General features: G+C 33.0%; 1 protein-coding gene across 3 annotated transcripts in view; it reads right to left on the reverse strand.

Annotated features, from left to right (window-relative positions):
* The window catches only part of CNTN5 (contactin 5), a 1391352-nt gene that overhangs the window by 308378 nt on the left and 1062360 nt on the right, over window positions 1–20614 (reverse strand). For all 3 annotated transcript variants that reach the window (XM_061204029.1, XM_061204028.1, XM_061204030.1), the window contains exon 9: window positions 693–874. In XM_061204029.1, coding sequence (XP_061060012.1) covers window positions 693–874 — 182 coding nt within the window. The remainder of the gene's footprint in view (window positions 1–692; window positions 875–20614) is intronic.

Below are 20614 nucleotides of genomic sequence, written 5' to 3' on the forward strand. Positions count from 1 at the left end.
AAAAAGACAAGTAAGATTTGGTTCATGGGCATTAATTGTGACTTCTGATTCAGGCCAAGGGCAAGAATAAGTTAATAAAGGTTACAAGATTTGTAACTTAGAGGATGGCTTTGGTGCTGGGAACGTATCTCATTTTTAAGGTTATCAATTCTTTATGTTGTACAAAGAACCTTATAATTCCCCATTCTTTTTTTTTTTTTAATTTTTATTTATTTATTTTTGGCTGTGTTGGGTCTTCGTTTCTGTGCTAGGGCTTTCTCCAGTTGTGGCAAGCGGGGGCCACTCTTCTTCGCGGTGCACGGGCCTCTCACTATCGCGGCCTCTCCTGTTGCGGAGCACAGGCTCCAGACGCGCAGGCTCAGTAATTGTGGCTCACGGGCCTAGTTGCTCCGCGGCATGTGGGATCCTGCCAGACCAGGGCTCGAACCCGTGTTCCCTGCATTAGCAGGCAGATTCTCAACCACTGCTCCACCAGGGAAGCCCCCCCAGGGAAGCCCCCCATTCATTTTTAATTTAAAGCATTTCTGTGTGTAGGGTAATTTTACCTGATGCTTTGCCATGTAAAAGAAACATGATTATAAATTATTACTCATTTTTTAATGTAGCTAACAAGCAATATTTAGTTCAAATTAGTTTGTATTTTCAGTTTGACTCTTGGGACTAGAGCATCCATTTTTGCTGAAAACACTTACTGTATACTTGTAATTGTCCACGAAAGGAATTTTTTCCACGTGAGTTTTCAGCTCGGCACTCATATATGCCTGCATCGTCCAGCTGCACATTGGGTATTTCCAGTACTGCCTGAGATTTACGCAGACGTGCTTTACCAGGAATATAACCATTAACCTTCATCCATGTGATTGTTGGAACTGGGCTACAATAAAGAGGGAAAATACCATTAATACACTTTCCACTATTAGGAACATAGATTCTGTTATCTGGTAATTTAAGCACTTAATACGCTGAGTGCAATAAAGTGTCATCACAATTAAGGACCATGTGCTGGTTGATATACTTCACTTTCCATGTGGATCGTCTGGTAAGTAGTTAGATTACAAGGAGGATAGTTTCCTTTTCTTTCGTATTTCAGGAAAGCAATTCAGAGACTCTGTTTTACACATATATGTATATTCATATATATATTATACTTTTTTTTTTAACTTTGTAAATTTGTTTAAATGGCAAAAGTAACTTGGATAAATTACAAAATAATATATGCTTATTATAAAAGTTGAACAAAAGAGTCATGAAAAGTGAATTAAGAACTTTTTTTGCTCCCACCCCTTCAAATATCTTCTTTCTGCAAAGAGAAATACAGTTAGCAAGTAATTTCCCACCTTGTCGTGTTGATGCATATATAAACACATATGATGAGTTATTTTATTAATAAAATATCAAATCCAAGACCAACTCCTGACTTATTCTGGCTAATAGCTTCATATTATTCCCTTGTATAGATGTATCAGAATTTAATCAACCATCCCCTATAGTTAGACATTCAGCATAGTCCCAACATTTTTCCTTTTTTTTTTTTTGCTACTAAGAAATAATATTTCTATAAGCAACGTTGTACATATATCATATACCATTGCTTTTTATTTTCTACAGCATTCAGAAAAGTGGAATTGATAGATCAAAGGGCGTGCACATTTTTCATTTTAATAAGTACTGCCAGATTGTTTTCCAATAATATAGTAGCAGTTTCCACACCTATAAGTAATATATGAGACTGTTTTTCCATATCTTTGCCACCACATTATGTGATCAATCTGTTTAATTTTTGTCAGCATTGAAAGGTTAAAAGTGGCATCCTGTTAAAATTTCTCTGGACTCTAAGAAAGTTGAACATCTTTTCATAATTATATTGACTATTTGAATCTGCTTTTCTATGAATTGTTTGCTTATGTTATTTTTCAATTATTTCTTTCACTTTTCTATTTGCCTGTTTGTATTGTTTAATTTCTTAGAGTTCTTTGTGTATTAGGGCTATTGTGACTTTGTTTCTCAGAAAAATTCTTTCTCAGTGTATTGATAGTTTATGATGGTATCTGTGATACAATTTTATAAATATTTTTGGGAGAAACAAACATATTTGTAGTTTCCTTCATGACTTCTGTATTTTTGTTTGCTTGTAAAATTATCTGTAAACCCAAGTTTATGTCCATATTTCCTTCAGCGTTTCTGGTAGCATTTTTTAAAAATTATTTTTAAGCAGTTGGATCTTTAATCCATCTGGACTATACTCATGTTTTTGATGTGAAATAGGAAGTGCAACTAATTATTTTAGCATCCTTAAAACTCCTTTTCCGACAATTTTTGGAATGTTGCCTTTGTTATATAATTGGTTCTCACATGCTTAAATCTGTTTTGGGCTTCACAGTTCTGTTCCACTGATTTATTTATTACTATCTATATTTAATGTACTTTATGCTCTGGACCCAGTCTGCTTTTTCAGTTCGATTTCTCACTACTTCCTTCCATATCTCCTGACCCAGAAACACAATTTTGTGTGTTTCCAGTCATATCTGTTAAAATGCTACTAATTCTTTGAGACCCATTCTAAATGCCTCCTCTTCAGTAAAGTCTTTCCTTATTTGTGTAGTCGGCTGGGATTTTTTTTCTTTTAAACATCAAAGTGCTTTGTGTATACTACTTGGATGTCTTGTAACATTTTACGATGGATTATAATTGCTAAATGTAGGATATTTTCCACTAATTTTCCTGACTGGTGCAATAGCAATGTTCACTATTATAAACAATGCTATGATAAACACCCTGTTTATTTTTTAACACTTTTCTGACTTGTTTCTTAGAATAAAATATAGAATTGAAGTTGCTGTACTAGAGTTGACAGTTGGACATTTGGGTTGTTTTCCGTTTTAAGCGATTATGAATAAAAACGCTTTGTACATTCATGTACAAGTTTTTGGTGGACACATTTTTATGTCTCTTGGGTAAGTAACTAGGAGTTGAATTTCTAGGTTATATGATAAGGTAAACATTTAACTGTATAAAAAACTGCCAGACTATTTGCTATAATAACTATATAATTTTATACTTCCACCAGAAATGTGTAAAATTTCCAGCTGTTTTACATCCTTGAAAAATACTTGGCATTGTCAATCTTTTAAATTTTATTCAATATGAATATCCACATGTTGCAGTACTATTTGCTCAAAATAGTACTCTTTCCCCATTGAATTACTTGGCATTTTTGTGACAAACTAATCTTATATGTGTGGGTCTATTTATGGACTCTCTTCTGTTCCCTTAATCTGTAAACCTGTCTTATGCCAGTTCCTCACTTTCCTGATTACTACTGCTTTTACAGAAAATCTTGAAATCAAGTGTGTTGTCTTTTATGTTCATTCTTTTTTTACCAAATTGTTGTGGCTATTCTATATTCTTTGAATTTTAATGTAAATTTTTAAAGGAGCTTGCTAATTTAAGTTTCCTGGGATTTTGACTGAATTATGTTGAATTCATATGTGAATTTGGGGAGATTGACATCTGAACACTACTGAGTGTTGTAATCCATAAACATCGTATATCTCCTCAGTTATTTAGATATTCTTTCATTTCTCTCAGCAATATTATGTGATTTCTCAGTGTACAAGTCGTGTGTATATTTTGTATAGTTTATCCCTAAATATTAACTTTAGTAATTTTTGGTAGATTCTCAACATAGTACACATACATATCTACAGCATCTGCAGAGACTGTTTTACTTCTTCCTTTCCTGTCTCTAAGACATTTTATTTCTTTTTATGGCTTATTTTGCGATCTAGGATCCATCCCCATTAAATGTTGAACATAACTAGTTAGAGAAAAAAAGAAAGAGAAAAAAAGAAAGGAGGACATTTTAGTTTTTACCATTTAGTATGATGTTGAATATATATATATTTTTTGTAGATACCCTTTTTCTGGCTGAGGAAGCTTCCCTCTAATCCTACACTGTTAAGCGTTTCATTAAGTATGTTGAATTTTGTCGTATGTTTTTTCTGCACTAACAAACATGAATGTAAGATTATTCTCTTTTATTTTATTCATGTGACAAGTTGCATTAATAGATTTTTTAAAATTTTTATTTATTTATTTATTTTTGGCTGCATTGGGTCTTCGTTGCTGCGTGCAGGCTTTCTCTAGTTGTGGAGAGCAGGGGCTACTCGTCATTGTGGTGCTCGGGTTTCGCATTGTAGTGGCTTCTCTTGTTGCGGAGCACGGGCTCTAGGCGTGCGGGCTTCAGTAGTTGTGGCTCACGGGCTCTAGAGCACAGGGTCAGTTAGTTGTGGCACACGGGCTTAGTTGCTCCACGGCATGTGGGATCTTCCCAGACCAGGGCTCGAACCCATGTCCCCTACATTGGCAGGCGGATTCTTTACCACTGCACCACCAAAGAAGCCCGCATTAATTGATTCTTAAAAGTTAAACCATTTCTGTATTCCTGAGGTAAACCTCACTTGGCCATGTGGTATCATTTCTTCCTTATGTGCCTGACAAAATACATCAGTGAAGCTATCCTATTCTAAAGTTTTTGCAGTGGGGAGGTTTTTAATTAAAAATTCAATTTCATTAATAGATATGGGATAATTCAGATTTTTCTATTTCTTTTTGTGCCAATTATGCAAATTATGTCTTTTAAGGAGTTTATTTAGTTTAATTGTAAAATTAAATGTTAAACATTTCTTTCCTGTCATTTAATGTTTAGTGGAGATATAGTGATGTTTCCTCTTTCCTACTTGATATTGATAATTTGAATTTTATCTCTTCTTTTTTATGTTTATCAATTGTATTGACATTTTCTATAAGAACACCTTTGTATTTCATTTTTTCCCATTGTCTGTCCATATTCAATTTCATTGATTTCTGCTATTTAATCTTTCTTTCTTTGTATTAACTTTGATTTTAAATTGATTGACGTTTCTAATTGTTTAAGGTGGAAGTTTAGACCATTGATTTTCAAATTTTCCCTTTTTTAAATATATAAATTTACACTTACGCATTACATTAACTATATCACACACTGTGTTTTCATTACTATTCAGTTCAAAATATTTTCTAATTTCCCCCGTGATTTCTTCTTTGACAATTTGGTTATTTAATTGTGTTCTTTTGAATTTCCAAATATTTTGGTGACTTTTCAAGTATCCTTTTGTTATTGATGTACAGTTTAATTTTGTTTCAGTTAAAGATTCCACATATACACGATATCATATGATATTTGTCTTTTTGTGTCTGATTTACTTCACTCAGTATGACATGATATCACTTATATGTGGAATCTAAAAAAAAAAAAGGGTGCAAATGAACTCATTTACAAAACAGAAGTAGAGTCACACATGTAGAAAACAAACTTATGGTTACCACAGGATAAGCGGGGGAAGGATAAATTGGAAGACTGGGGCTGACATAAACACACTACTATATATAAAGTAGATAACTAATAAGAACCTACTGTATAGCACAGGGAACTCTACTCAATACTCTGTAATGGCCTATAGGGGAAAAGAATCTAAATAAAGAGTGTATATATGTAAACGTATAACTGATTCACTTTGCGGTACACCTGAAACTAACACAAAATTGTAAATCAATTATATTCCAATAAAAATTTTTAAAAAAAGAATATACCTTCTAAATTTTCAGTCCTGTAATAAGGAGTGATACTTCTTTTATGGTCTACCATATAGTTAATCTTTGTGAATGTTCCATGAGTAGATTTTTTAAGTGTGTTCTGTAGTTAGTGGCTGTAGTGTTCTTTAAATATAAATTATGTCAAGTGGGTTAATAATTGTATTCAAGTCTTCTGTACTTTACTGATTTTCTGTCTTTTTGTTCTTGTAATTGATAAATTACTGGAGAAAAATGTTACTTCATTGATTTTCCATCCTGCTATTCTTGTAATTTATAAGTTACTGGAGAAGAGTGTTAAAATTTCCAATTATAATTGGGGATTTGTCAATTTCTTCTTTAATATCAAATTTTCCTTCATATATTTTAAAGCTTTGTTATTAGGTGCATATACATTTTAGATTTCTAATATCGTCTTGAGAAATTAATCTTTTTATTATTATGAAGAGCCTATCTTCATATTAGGTAACATTCCTTGTGCTAAATATACTACCTGATATTAAGATAGTAACTTTAGCTTTCTTATGAGTAATGTTTATATCTTTTTTATCCCCTTGCTTTCAACATATATATTCTTGATAAATGATAGATAGATAGATAGATATAGATAGATAGATAGATAGATAGATAGATAGATAAATATACACACACATTTAAAATGGGATTCTTGCAGATAGTATATTATAGTATAATAGGGTCTTGCTTTTTCATCCAGTTTGACAATGTCCACCTTTGGTGTGTTTTAGTGAATTTACAGTTATCTATGGTTGGGTTTTAAGTCTAGTTTTCTTTCTACTCTATCAGTTTTTTGTTCCTTTTTTGACCTCTTTCTTTGCCTTATTTTCCTTTAATTACTTTTTTTTTTTTTTTTAGTATTTCATTAAGGCCCTCTATTGATTCATTAGCTATAGCCCTTTGTTCTTTCTATGTATGTATTGGTGTTCTAAAGCTTGGAATATGTATCTGACAATATTATGCTCACTTGTCTCCCTTCCCATATTTTGTGCTATTTTATCATATACATTATTTCTACATACTTTATAAGCCCTCCACCACATTGCTATTATTTTTACTTTAGAGAAAAAAGTAGAAATTAGAAATTTTAGAAATTAAAAAGAGCAAATATATTTTCTATTTACACACATTAAAAAAGAAAAAAGTGATTTCTAGCTTTTCATTCATTTGTGGGGACTGGAGTTTCCATATAATATTAGTTTTCCTTCAGCCTAAAAAACGTTCTTTAGCATTTCTTATAATGCTGTCTACTACAACAAATTATTCAGGATTTGTGTTTTTGTTTGTTTTGTTTTGTTTTTGCTTGACCATGGTTTTATTTTGCTTTCATGTTTGAAGAATATTTTCACTGGAAAAATAATTCTGGGTAGACTATCTTTAAATTTTTTCTTTAAATCATTTTTTTAGCAATTAGATTATGGTGTGCCTTATACTGCTTGTATTTCATTGAGCTTTGGAGATCTGTGGAGTTATGTTTTTCAATAATGTGATAACCTTTGACCATAATCTTCAAATATTTTTATGCCTATCCCTATCTTCTGGGACTAAACTTCCATATATATTAGATAACTTAATGATTGTTCCATAGATTTCTTAGGCATAATTCAATATTTTTCTCTATATATTTTATATAGTTTCTATTGCTCTATCTTCAAGTTCATTCATCTATTCTTCTGCAGTGTCTAACCTGATATTAAGCCAAACAAGTAAATTTTTAAATTTAGTCATTAATATATTCGTAAGAGCTGTTTTAAATAAAACACAGATATTTCTGTGTGTTTTTTGACTGATTTTCTCCTGTTTATAGTTCATTTTTTTTGCTTCTTCATAATTCTAGAAATATTTGTTGTATCCTATACATTGTCAGGTACCTGATTTTTTTAATTTGTCCCCTAACAATTGGTAGATTTTGTTCTAAAATGCAAATTTACTTGTAGCTCAGCTTAATCCTTCTGAGGATTGTTTGTAATCTTTGTTAGGATGTGTTCAGAGTAGTCTTTATTTTAGGACTAGGTTAACCCTTGTCCTAAGGTCTGGTCTTTTTTAGGTTCTCTGGTGAATTAACCATTTGTTCATAAAATTTTATCACTCTGATTGGTTGGGGTTTTCATTTCTTTTGACTCTGTGCAATATCCAGTATTTTTTCAGCTTCCTGGTGGTTTTTCTTCTCCAGTAGTTTTTCTTAGGGTGTGAAGTCTCACTCTGTACATACACTGCTTATTATTTGGTCAAGTACTCAATGATATCCCAATGTAGATTTGAACAAATCATCCTCTGTGTTGCTTTCCCTTTCTGTTATTCTGCCTTATAAATTTCAGTCACCTCAGCCTCTCTGCTACCCTTTCTCTGTCTTTTCAGCTCACTGAGACTGTTGTGCTCTTCTTGGGTTCTTCCTCCCTAGGTCAGTTTGTGGTAAATGCTTCCTGGCAGAAAGCTGGAATGATACACATTAGTTTTCTATTTATTAGACAAAGTAAATAAACTACAAATACCCTCAACAAAGGTTGGGGAAACAAAAGGAAGTCATGAATGATTACATATATTATAATATGAATTTAGTAATATTTTAAAATTAAGAAAAAATAAAGAATATTTTGATGTATATCCACATGTCATAAGATAATTTTGTTAAAGCAAATCACAAGGATGATAAACAGGCTGTTGGTCCCTCATGGGGAAAGGCAGGTGGGATTGGTGAAGATCACACTGTGACTTCAAGATTATTGTTACTCTTGGTACTGTTTTGATTCTTAAGTTTGTTGCAGGGTCCTTAAGAATTCTTTTCTATTAAAGATATGTTATATTAAAATGTATAGATCAAAAGTGTCTGATATTTTTATTTCTCACTCATGTATTCTCAGACATAATTGTCATTCTTTACCAAATAAAAATTTGTTGGATAAATAAACCTACTTTAACATCTAATTTTCTTTTTATATTCATTTTATTATCATCAGGTTCTATAATCACTATTTGCTTATGTGATGGCATTTCTAGTACAGTTCTGTTTTTTTTTTTAATAATAGATGTATATCTAAAAGAATTTACATGAAATCATTCATATTTTCCTACCAACCTATATGGTAATATAGGTTTTCAATTCAATCTTGGAGGTCAATTGATTTCTGACACTTTACATTAAGTTTCTTCATCTCTACATTTACTACCAGTTATTTAATCTACACATCAATAGTTTAATGCAGTAGAGAAGTACCACTGAAAAGAAAGCTTGGTTCTTTCATATGAGAATATTCTCTTCTTGATATTATTTTCTTACATCAAGATTTCTATATTTCCTCCTCAGTAAAATACAAAATTACTGAACTAAACACTTATCTTGCATGACATATTTTTTTCTGTCTCTAATCTTTACATTATTTCTAGCTTAGTTTGTGTTTTGACTTTAATAAATGGAATTATAGCTGACCCTTAATTATTTATCTAAGAACATACTACCTCAAATAGTAATGGCCAAAGTTAAAATTGCCATTCTCTACTTTCTTAAGTTTTTAATGTCTTAATTTTCAGTAGTATATTCATAGACTTTCTGACTCCTGTTTGAATCATTCTAGCTACTTTATTTTGTAACAAAATCTTAATTCCTATGCAGCACCACTTTCAATCTCGCAGGGAAAGAACTCAGCATTAATAGACAAAAAAATGTGAGATGAAAGGCAAGGCTGTGGGATAGTGATGAGTAGTTTCAGGTTATGAGATTGCAGGGGACATGAGAAAACACTTCTGGAAGTAGGAAGAAAAAATTGCACTTTGATGGCATAAGAAGAAAGAAGATCTAGGAAGGAAAAAATAAAGAGAACTTCAGTATTAAGAGTGATTATGGTCAAAGTTTCAAGAGTTTCAAGTGTGTTCATTAACTCCTTCAATAAAATTTTTCCTGGTCCTTACTGCATGCCAGAACTGTATTAGAAGTGAAGATCAATAAAATAACTGATAGAATGCATTAGGGAATTTATAACAATTATAAAGGCCAAAAAATGAACTAAATGATTGAAATACAGAAGGAGATGGCGTTAAGAGAACATAGTCAAGAAGACTGTTTATATTAGACTGGAAGGTGAGGGAATGCAGTTCAGAAGAGATGAAACATGAGGTGAGCTTTGAGGGTTAGGAAAATTTATCCAGGCAGCAAAAGTATGTTCCTGGCAGTGAAATCCATGTGCATAAACACAGAAAAGCAGGAGATAGCATGTCAGATTGATGGAATATCTCATAAGGTAATGTATGTTACACTGCACGATGTGTGCAGGAAAGTGCTGGTAAGTTTATGAAAAGTGCATGTTTTCCCTTCAAAAACAAAGATATATTCAAGAAATTTTCAATGCTGTTTACTTCCTTTTTTACTTTCTTATATTCTTAAGATTAGTATTCTAAAATTTTTGCCTCCAAGTTGTTAGAAGCTTTGGAAAGTAAAAATTTCAGAAAGCATGGGTGGAGTGGCTGAAGACTTAATTGGAAAGATTTCTGTACACAATGATATGCACAAGCTATTATTAAATGAAATAGTGATCCTGAGCCTAGTAGCAGTTCTAACTTTTTACAGGCATTTTGGACAGCTCATATTAATTTATGTTGTTCATGACACCTTAGGGGAAATAATTTTTGCTGTTTTCAAATGACTTCTTTATAATCAAGGATGATTCATTCATTTTTCTTTGTAGGTACATAGGATTTTTAAAATATCTGAGAATATGGTAAAATTTGAATCTACTTAATATTATAATATTATTCAAAGAAAATTTCTTTTCAATTATAACCTGAAATGGGGTTTTTGCTTAAAAAGAGGACTGATTTTAGCTACACTAAGAAAATGAGTAGAAATGTCAGCTTTGATGGTAAGACAGACAGTTATATTTTTCCTTATTTTATACTGTTGAAATTATATCTGTTCAACTATACATTTTATTTTCATGTAGAATAAGCAATGCAACTTAAATAAGGTAAAGGAGCTTTTTCTTACTAATATTGTACTGAGGATGGCACTATTCATTTGGCTCAAAAATATCCCTGCTAACAATAGTAAAAGATTGTGTAGCTACATTGAAATTCTGACACATGCTTTTTGTTATGCGTTGTCAAAGTGACAAGATAAAAAGTGCCTCCAAATGTAGCTCTAGAAAGTAAGGAAAGTGTTGGATGAACTTTAGCCATTGTTGAATTCATTAAAGGTATTTTTTTTAAAGATCATTTTTATACATATGATAAGGTAGTGTGTGGAATCTGTCAAGGCAGAAAGAATACTTAGCTGTAAAAAGATTTAATGATTTCAAAGGAAAGAACTCCCCAACTGCAAATCACCATACATAGACAAACTGTAGGTATATCTAATGGAGCTTCCTATTCTCCTTGCATAAGTCACAAGTGAGATATGAATTTACATCTGATGTGAAAATATACAGTTATGGCTCCTTTGTGACTTGCACAGAAAAGATGGAAACATTGTATAGCTTTGATAGAAACTGAAAAAACTAAGTTTTATAACTTTTCTCTAAGGAAGCACATAGAAAGCCATCATAAAAAAAAAAAGGTATTGAGCTAAAGTACTTTTTTCTTTTATGATCCTGTATCTCAAAAAGAAAAAAAAAAGGATAAAACTCAACTGCTAATGTAGGTGATCACTACTACATAATATGCAAAATCTTTGAAGGCAGAAATTTTCTATGTAAAAGTTCAGAAACTTTCAGCAACAGTGAGCATGATGCCCAGATCTTTCTTGAGAGGGTTTCACCTTTGAGGCAAGAAACCAGTGTCACAGTCACCAACAATTGGACTAGTTAGCATTTAAAAAGGAGAAATTAATTGCATCTAACTTACGTATAAACTTTAGATCTGTCTGCTTTCTGATTCTTGACTAATGTATTGACTCATAGCCTTCCTCTGCTTAGGAACTAAGAGTCACAGTTCAGAATATGTCTATCTTAGGCAAGTAATCAAGTTTGGGTAAAGAATCTTGGTAGTTTCTGTGAGGTTATGGTCCGGCATGGTCTTTATATTGGGTTGGCCAAAAAGTTATTTTGGGTTTTTCCATAAGATGTAATGGAAAAACCCGAACGAACTATTTGGCCAACCCAACATTTTTATCATTGTTTTATAAAACTTACTACTTTTCTTCCCTTTAAAGAAAGTAATGTAACAGTGAAAGCAGTTAATTCTGAGGTCAGTCCATGTATCATATATTGGCAATTGGATGCCAGTATATGAGACATGTAGTTCTTTTCCACATGTAGTTCTTCCCAGGTGCTTCTTAGCCCCCAAATCAGAGGAGACTCTTAAATTCAGCCAAATGAGGACTTGGAAGAATCACATGCTAAACTGTTTTTGCCAAGGAACAACAAGACTAGGTTGGCAGATAGCTGAAGGAAGTGTCTGGAATAATGATATATTTATTCATTCATTCATTAAAAAATTATATATACTGTATCTACTATGTGATATGTTGTAATAGATATGGGGGTTTTAATGATAAACATGATAGACATGGAACTTTCATACAATTAGTTAGGTAATGACTTTAAAGAATAATAGGCATGATTTTGATGAAGTACAGAGATAAGAGCACCCAAGGCAGTGTGGTGGGAGGTGGAGAATGTTTCATTAAGCAAGTAACTTCATTAAGTTCATTCTTGAAGGTGAGCAGGAGTTGTCCAGTTAGAGGCAAAAATCTTCAAGGAAGAGTTAGTAGCATGTGCTGCCTCGTAAGAGAAAATGATGTATTTAAGGAAATGAAAAATTCAGTATGTTTGGTGGTGACAGACCTGAAGAGGTAGACAGGAGTGAGCATGAAGTGCCATAAAAGTAATTTTAAAGAGCTTGGACTTTTCTTAATGGTTACTGAAAAGCTTTGAAGCATTTTAAGCAGATGTGTGATTTTCATATGTGAGTTTAGGACAGGGCTCTACAAACATTTTTTACAGCAAGAGATAGTAAACATTTTAAGCTTGCAGACTAGATGGTCTCTGTTTTAAGTACTCAAGTCTGCCATTGTAGTGAGAAAGCAGACAGGGCAATACATAAATGAATGGGTATGGCTGTGCTCCAATGAAACTTTGTTTATGAAGAAAGGTGATCAGTCATAGTTCATAGTTTACCAACTCTCTATTTAGGATATTATATTTGCAGCAAATAGAATGCATTGAGAATAAGTAAAATTAGAGGTAGGGAGAAAAATTAGGGGGCTGAGGAAGATATCTATATGAAAGATGACTCTGGTCTAGACAAAGGTAATGGAGTAGAAATAAGAAATGGATATTTAAAATATTTAAGAGGTAGAAATAACAGAACTTGATGCTAGGTGGAGTACAATGAGAAAAAAGGTTGCAATGTTAGTCACTGGGTTTTTGGCTTATATAACTGGAGAACAAGAGACGATATTAATTGGGCTCTTAATATGGGCCAGACACTGTTCCAAGTACTTTGTCTTTGTACATTTCAACTCACTGAATTCCTTCCTCCCTTCCCTCACATTAACATGAGATCAATTTCCCTAACAAATTTGTAAGTGTCCAATAAGGTATCATATTGGATTATCTGTGCAATGTTGTGTACAGCAGATCTAGAACTTAATTATTCTGCATAGATGAAACTTTATCATAGTGAATAACAACTCCTTATTTTCCCTCCCCATATCCCCTGGCAACCATCATTCTACTCTCTACTTCTATGTGTTTGATTATTTTATATACCTCATCTAAGTGGTTATCATGCAGTACTTGTCATTTTGTGACTGGATTTTTAATTTAGCATAATGTTCTCTAAGTTCCTCCATATAACAGGATTTCCTTGTTTTTTTAAGTCTGAATAAAATTCCATTTTATTTATATATAACATTTTCTTTATGCATTAATTTATCAATGCACATTTAGATTGTTTCCAAATCTTGGCTTTTGTAAATAATGCAACAATGAATATGAAGTGCAAAAATCTCAAGACCCTAATTTCATTTCTTTTGGGTAAATGCTGAGAAGTGGGATTGCTGGATTATATGGTAGTGCTATTTTTATTTTTTTGAGGAACCTCCATAATATTTGCCATAGTGGCAGCATCATTTTACATTCCCACCATCAATGTCTAAAAGTTCCAATTTTTCCACATTTTTACCAATACTTGCTGTCTTTTGATTTTTTTTGATAATAGCAATCCTCACAGGTATAAGGTGATAGCTCATAGTAGCTTTGATTTGTATTTCCCTGATGATTAGTGATATTGAACATCTTTTCATATACCTTTTAGCCATTTGTAAGTCTTCCTTGGAGAAATGTCTATTCAAGTTCTTTGCCCATATTTTAATCAGATTATCATTATTATTTTTTATTTTTGCTATTGAGTTGGAGTCCCTTATATATTTTGATATTAACCTCTAATCAGATATATGGTTTGCAAACATTTTCTCCCACTCTGTAGATTGCATTTCGTTCTGTTAATTGTTTCCTTTGCTGTGGAGAAGATTTTCAGATTGATGTAGTCTCATTTGTTGATTTTTTGCTTTTATTATTTGTGTTTTTGGTGTCATATCCAAGAAATCATTGCCAGATCAATGTCATAAATTCTTCTCCAATGTATTCTAGGAGTCTCATAGTTTCAAGTTTTATGTTTAAGTTGTTGATCCATTTTGAGGTGATTTTTTTGTATGGTGTAAGATAGGGGTCGAATTTTATTCTTTTGCATGTAGATATCCAGTTTACCCAACAACATTTGCTGAAGAGACTATCTTTTCTTCATTGTATGGTTTTGGCACTCTTGTCTGAGATCAATTGATCATATTTGTGTGGGTGTATTTCTGGGCTTCCCATTCAGTTACATTAGTCTACATGTCTGTCTTTATGTCAATACCACACTGCTTGAATTACTGTAGCTTTGTTATATAATTTGATATCAGGATGTGTGATGTCTCCAGCTTTGTTCTTCTTTCCCCCCAAAATTTTGGCTCTTTGAGGTCCTTTGTGGTTCCATAAGAATTTTAAGTTTTTTTTATTTCCAAATGCCATTGGAATTTTGTCACAGATTGCATTGAATCTGTAGAATGCTTTGAGAAGTACGGACATTTTAACAATATTATGTCATTCAGTCTATAAGATAAGATGTTTTTCTGATTATTTGTGTCTTCTTTATTGCCTCACCAGTGTTTTGTAATTTTCAGTGTATAAGTCTTTCACTTCCTCAATTAAGTTTATTCCCAAGTGTTTTATGCTGTTGCAAATGGGATTGTTTTCTTAATTTCTCCTTCAGATTGATGTTAGTGTACAGAAATGCAACTGATTTTTGTATGTTGTCTTGTATCTTGCAACTTTACTAAGTTAATTTATTAGTTCTAACAGTTTGTGTGTGTGTGTGTGTGTGTATGAATGTGTGTAGTTTTAAAAGTTGTCTATGTTAAGATCATGTTATCTGAAAACAGATAATTTTACTTCTTCCTATCTTATTTTGATGGCTTTTATTACTTTTTCTTGACTAACTGCTTTGGAACTCCCAGTACTATGTTGAATAGACATGTCAAGTGTGGGTATCCTTGTTTGTTCCTGATTTTAGAGGAAAAATCTCTCAGGTTTTCAGCACTGAGTATAATGTTACCTGTGGGATTTTTATTATATGACCTTTATTATGTTAAGCTAATTTTCTCCTATTTTCAGTTTGTTGAGAGTTTTTATTATGAAATGATGTAGAGTTTTGCCGAATATTTTTTTCTGCATCTAATGAGATGATCACGTGGCTGTTGTCCTTCTCTCTGTTGATGTAATGTGTCATAGTACTTGATTTTCATATATTGAACCATTGTTGCATCCCAAGAATAAATCTCACATGGTTGAGATGTGTAGTGCTTTTAATATGCTGTTCAATTTGGTTTACTAATATTTTATTGATGACTTTTGCATCTATCATCATCAGGGATATTGGCCTGTAAGTTTTCTTTTCTTGCAGTGTCTTTGCCTTACTTTGGTATTAAGATAGTGCTGGCTTCATAAAGTGAATTTGGAAGAGTTCCTTCCTGTTTAATTTTTGGAAAAGTTTGAGAAGGATTGGCATTAATTATTCATTAAGTGTAAAATTCACCACTGAAGCCATCTGGACATGGGCTTTTCTCTGTTTGGAAGCTATTGATTACTGATTCAAACTCCTTATTAACTGTAGATATGTTTAGATATTCTATGTCTTCGTGATTAATTCTTGGTAGGTTGTACATTTCTAGACATTTATCCATTTATTCTATGCTATCTAATTTTTAGCATATAACTCTTCATATTAGTCTCTAATGATTCTTTTAATTTTAGTGGCATCAGTTGTAATGTCTCCTCATTCATTTTCTGTTATTTATGTGAATCTATTCTCTTCTCTTTTTAGTGAGCCTAGCTATTGTTTTGTCAATTTTGTTTATCCTTAAAAAAAAAAAAAACCCTTAGTTTTGTTGATTTTTTTCTATTTTTTTTTCTATTCACTATTTCATTTATATCTGCTCTAATTTTATTTCCTTCCTTCTGTTAATCTTTTGGCTTAGTTTGCTCTCTTTTTCTAGTTCTTTGAGGTATAAAATTAGGTTGTTTATTTAGATGTTTATCACTATAAATTTTCCTTTTAGTACTACATTTGCTGTATCTTATACATTTTCGTATGTTGTATTTTTGTTTTCATTTGTCTCAATATATTTTGTAATTTCTTTTTTGATTTTTTTCTTTGACCATTTGGAATGTGTTGGTTAATTCCCATATATTTGTGAATTTTCCAGCTTTTCTTCTATTATTGATTTCTATTTTCATTCCATTATGGTAAGAAATAACACTCAGTACGATTTTAATCTTCTTAAATTTGTTAAGACTTGTTTTGTGGTCTTACATGTTATCCCTCCTGGAGAATGTTCCATGTGTGCTTGATAAGAATGTATATTCAGAAGGAGTAAAGTCAGAAGCATGGGGGATTGAAACACACCCTTTGTCTCTCTCTTTCTATCTACAACCAGTAAAACATCCCCAAATCAACAAAGTTGCCTTTACCCAACACACCAGGACACTGGAGAAATCCACACACCTATACATCTAAAGGTGAGTGGACTGCCACACATAGAGGAGGTGGAACTGGGATAACTGTGAAGGCAGTGCTTGCCATCCTGGCCCTCTGGCTGAGCCTGCATCCCAGAGAACTTGTTAGCATCAGGGGAAGAGGCACACGCTACTATGGCTTCCTGGCTTCAACAGTACCTGCAGCCACAGGTAACTTGGAAGCAGCAGCAGTGGGGCCTGGGACCCCAACTCTCCAGCTACTGAGTTGACCACAACTCTGACCTACTGACCTCCCACACACAGCAGAAGAACCCATGGACACTGGACATGACATAGGTGCCTGCGTAACCCTGGCTCATCCCCTCCTTCACAGAGGCAGAGCTGGTGACAAGGGATCCCACACATGGTAGAAGAGCCCACCATCCTGGTGCCACAGGCATTAATGCCAGTGGAATTGATAGCAGCAAGGTACCAATGACCCCAGAGGCACAAGAAGTAATAACAAGAGCACAGGGCAAAACCTCTCAGAGAGGTGGTAGAGGGTGGAAAGTACAGACACTCAAATATAACTGGAGGCAGTTCAGAATCAAATACAAAAGTGTTTACTGCTTCAAATGCACTGGCAGAGGAACAACTCATCAAGAGCCATGAAGAACCACAGTAAAAATGTGCCATAAAAAGAAAATGACAATTCTCCAGAAACCAAACTTCAAGTCATGAATATGGTGATCTAACTGATAGAAAATTCAAAAATAGAATGAAGAAACTCAATGAGCTACAGTAAAACTCAGAAAAACAGTTCAATGAGATCAGGAATAAACATAATGAGCAGAAGGAATATTTTACCAAAGAGACTGAAACTCTAAAAATGAACCAAACAAAAATTCTGGAGCTGAAGAACTCTGTACATGCAGTAAAGAAAGCATTATAAAGTATTGTAAATAGAGCAGACCATATGGAAGAGAGAATTAGTGAGCTTGAAAATAGAAATATAGAAAGGATACAAAGAATACAAAGGCTAGAACAGGAAAGAGAAATAAGACATTAAAAAAATGAAAAAAATTCTATGAGAACTATTTGACAGTTGTAGGAAGAACAACAGTAGGGTAATGAGTATCCCAAAAGAAGACGAGAGGGAGAAGGGGGCAGATAATTTACTTAAAGAAATAATAGCTGAGAACTTTCCAACCTTGGGAAAGGAAATGGATTGTAAAGTCCATGAAGCTAAGAGAACACTTAATTACCTCAACACAGAAAGACCTTGTCCAAGACACCTATATTAAAATTTTCAAAAGTCAATGACAAAGAAAGAAAATTTTAAAGGCAACCAGGGAAAAATGGATGGTAACCTACAAAGGAAACCCCATTATGCTATCAGCAGATGTCTCAGAAGAAACTCTAAAGGCCAGGAGGGAGTGGATTGACAGTCTAAAAATACTGAAAAATAAAAAATCTCACCAAGAATACTCTATCTGGCAAAGTTATCATTCAGATATAAAGAAGAAATAAAGACTTGCCCAGACAAACAAAGGGAGTTCATTAACACTAAACTTGTCTTAAAAGAAATGTTGAAAAGAGCTCTTTTACCAGAAGCAAAAAGGCAAAATTACACTAAATTCTGAGTAAGGTGATAAATAGACAGAATCAGATAATTGTTGTTCTTTATCAGAATAGGTTTTAAACACTTTATTATAGCATAAAGGTTAAAGGGGGGAAAGTTAAAAAAAAAAAAGCTATATCTACTAAGATTTGGTAACAAATTCACAAAATACAAGGGAGAGTTTGAGACAAAAAAAAAGAAAAGAAAGCACATAAAAGGGGAAGAGGAAAAGGATGGAACTCATATATGTGAATGAAGATTAGAAGCTATCAGCAGGAAAATGGACTATTTAATCTACGAGAGGTTTTACAAAACCCTAATGGTAACCATAAAACATAAATCTACAGCAGAAACACAAAACAGAAAAAGGAGACAACTACAAAAAATGTCGTAGAAAACCACCAAACTAAAATGGCAGACAGACACACAAGAAAAAAGAAAGAGTGGAGATATACAGCAACCAGAAAATAAATGGCAGTACTAAATCCTCATCTATCAATAATCATCCTAAATGTAAATGATTGAATTCACCAATCAAAAAACAGGGTTGCTGGCTGGATTAAAAAGCAAGACCCAGTTATATGCTGCCTCGAGGAGACTCACCTCAGCTCTAAAGACAAACAGAGGCTCAAAATGAGGGGATGGAAGATGATATTCCAAGCAGATGGCAGCAAAAAGAAAGCAGGTGTAGTCATACTCATATTACACAAAATAGACGTCAAGCTAAAAAAGCTAAAAAGATGGACACTACATAGTGATAACAAAAAATATTATAAATAATAACTTAATAGAGTAAAGTTGCAGGGTACAAAATCAACATACAAAAATCTACTGTGTTTCTATACACTAACAATGAGCTGGCAGAAACAGAAATTAAGACAAAAATCCCATTTACAACCACAACATAAAGAATAAAATACCTAGGAATAATTTTAACCAAGGAGGCAAAAGACCTGTAGACCGAACTATAAAACACTGTTAAAGGAAATTGAAGAGGACAAAAAAAATGGAAAGACATTCCATGTTCATGAATTGGAAGAATTAAAATGTCCATATTACCTAAAATAATTTGCAGATTCAATTTAATCCCTATCAAAATCCCAAGGACATTTTTCACAGAAATAGAATGGAATTCATATGGAAACACAAAGGACACTGAATAGCAAAAGCAATCCTGAGAAAAAAGTATGAAGCTGGAGGTATCACACTCCCTGATTGCAAACTACATAACAAAGCTATAGTAAACGAAACAGCATGGTATTGACTTAAAAACAGATACATAGATCAATGAAACAGAATTAAGAGTCCAGAAATAAACTGATACATAAATGGACAACTGACTTATAACAAAGAAGTAAAGAACATAAATGGAGAGAGGATAGTCTTTTCAATAAATGGTGTTGGGCTCAGGTGAGCAGGTAACACAAGGGAGTGCATACCAGGAGGTGGGGACCATTGGAAACAATGTCAGAAGCTGCCTAACACAGGTCCCAAAACATAGTCTATTTTGGGTTTGGTGCTGAGCAAAACTTTTGAGCAATTTAAGAAAAGACAAGGTGTAAAGAAGATAAATAAAATAGATAAACTTTTAGCCAGACTCATCAAGAAAAACAAGGAGAGGACTCAAATCAATAAAATTAGAAATGAAAAAGGAGAAGTTATAATGGACATCACAGAAATACAAAGCATCATAAGAGACTACTATAAGCAACTACATGCCAATAAAATGGACAACCTGGAAGTAATGGACAAATTCTTCAAAAGGTGCAACCTTCCAAGACTGAACCAGGAAGGAATCGAAAATATGAACAAATGAATCACAAGTAATGAAATTGAAACTGTGATTAAAAATCTTCCAAAAAACAAAAGTCCAGGACCAGATGGCTTCACAGGTGAATTCTATCAAACATTTAGAGAAGAGCTAACACCTATCCTTCTTAAACTCTTCCAAAAAAATTGCAGTGGAAGGAACACTCCCAAACTCATTCTAAGAGGCCACCATCACCGATACCAAAACCTGACAAAGATACTATGAAAAAAGAAAATTACAGACCAATATTACTGATGAACATAGATGCAAAAATTCTCAACAAAATACTAGCAAACAGAATCCAACAACACAATAAAAGGATCACACATGATGATCAAGTGGGATTTATCCCAGGATTCTTCAATATATGCAAATCAATCAATGCCATACACCATATTAACAAATTGAAGAATGAAAACCATATGATCATCTCAATAGATGCAGAAAGAGATTTTGACAAAATTCAACACCGATTTATGATAAAAACTCTCCAGAATGTGGGCATAGAGAAACCTATCTCAACATAATAAAGGCCGTATATGACAAACCCAC

The sequence above is a fragment of the Eubalaena glacialis genome, chromosome 10, assembly GCF_028564815.1.
Source record: "Eubalaena glacialis isolate mEubGla1 chromosome 10, mEubGla1.1.hap2.+ XY, whole genome shotgun sequence".
Taxonomy (NCBI): domain Eukaryota; kingdom Metazoa; phylum Chordata; class Mammalia; order Artiodactyla; family Balaenidae; genus Eubalaena; species Eubalaena glacialis.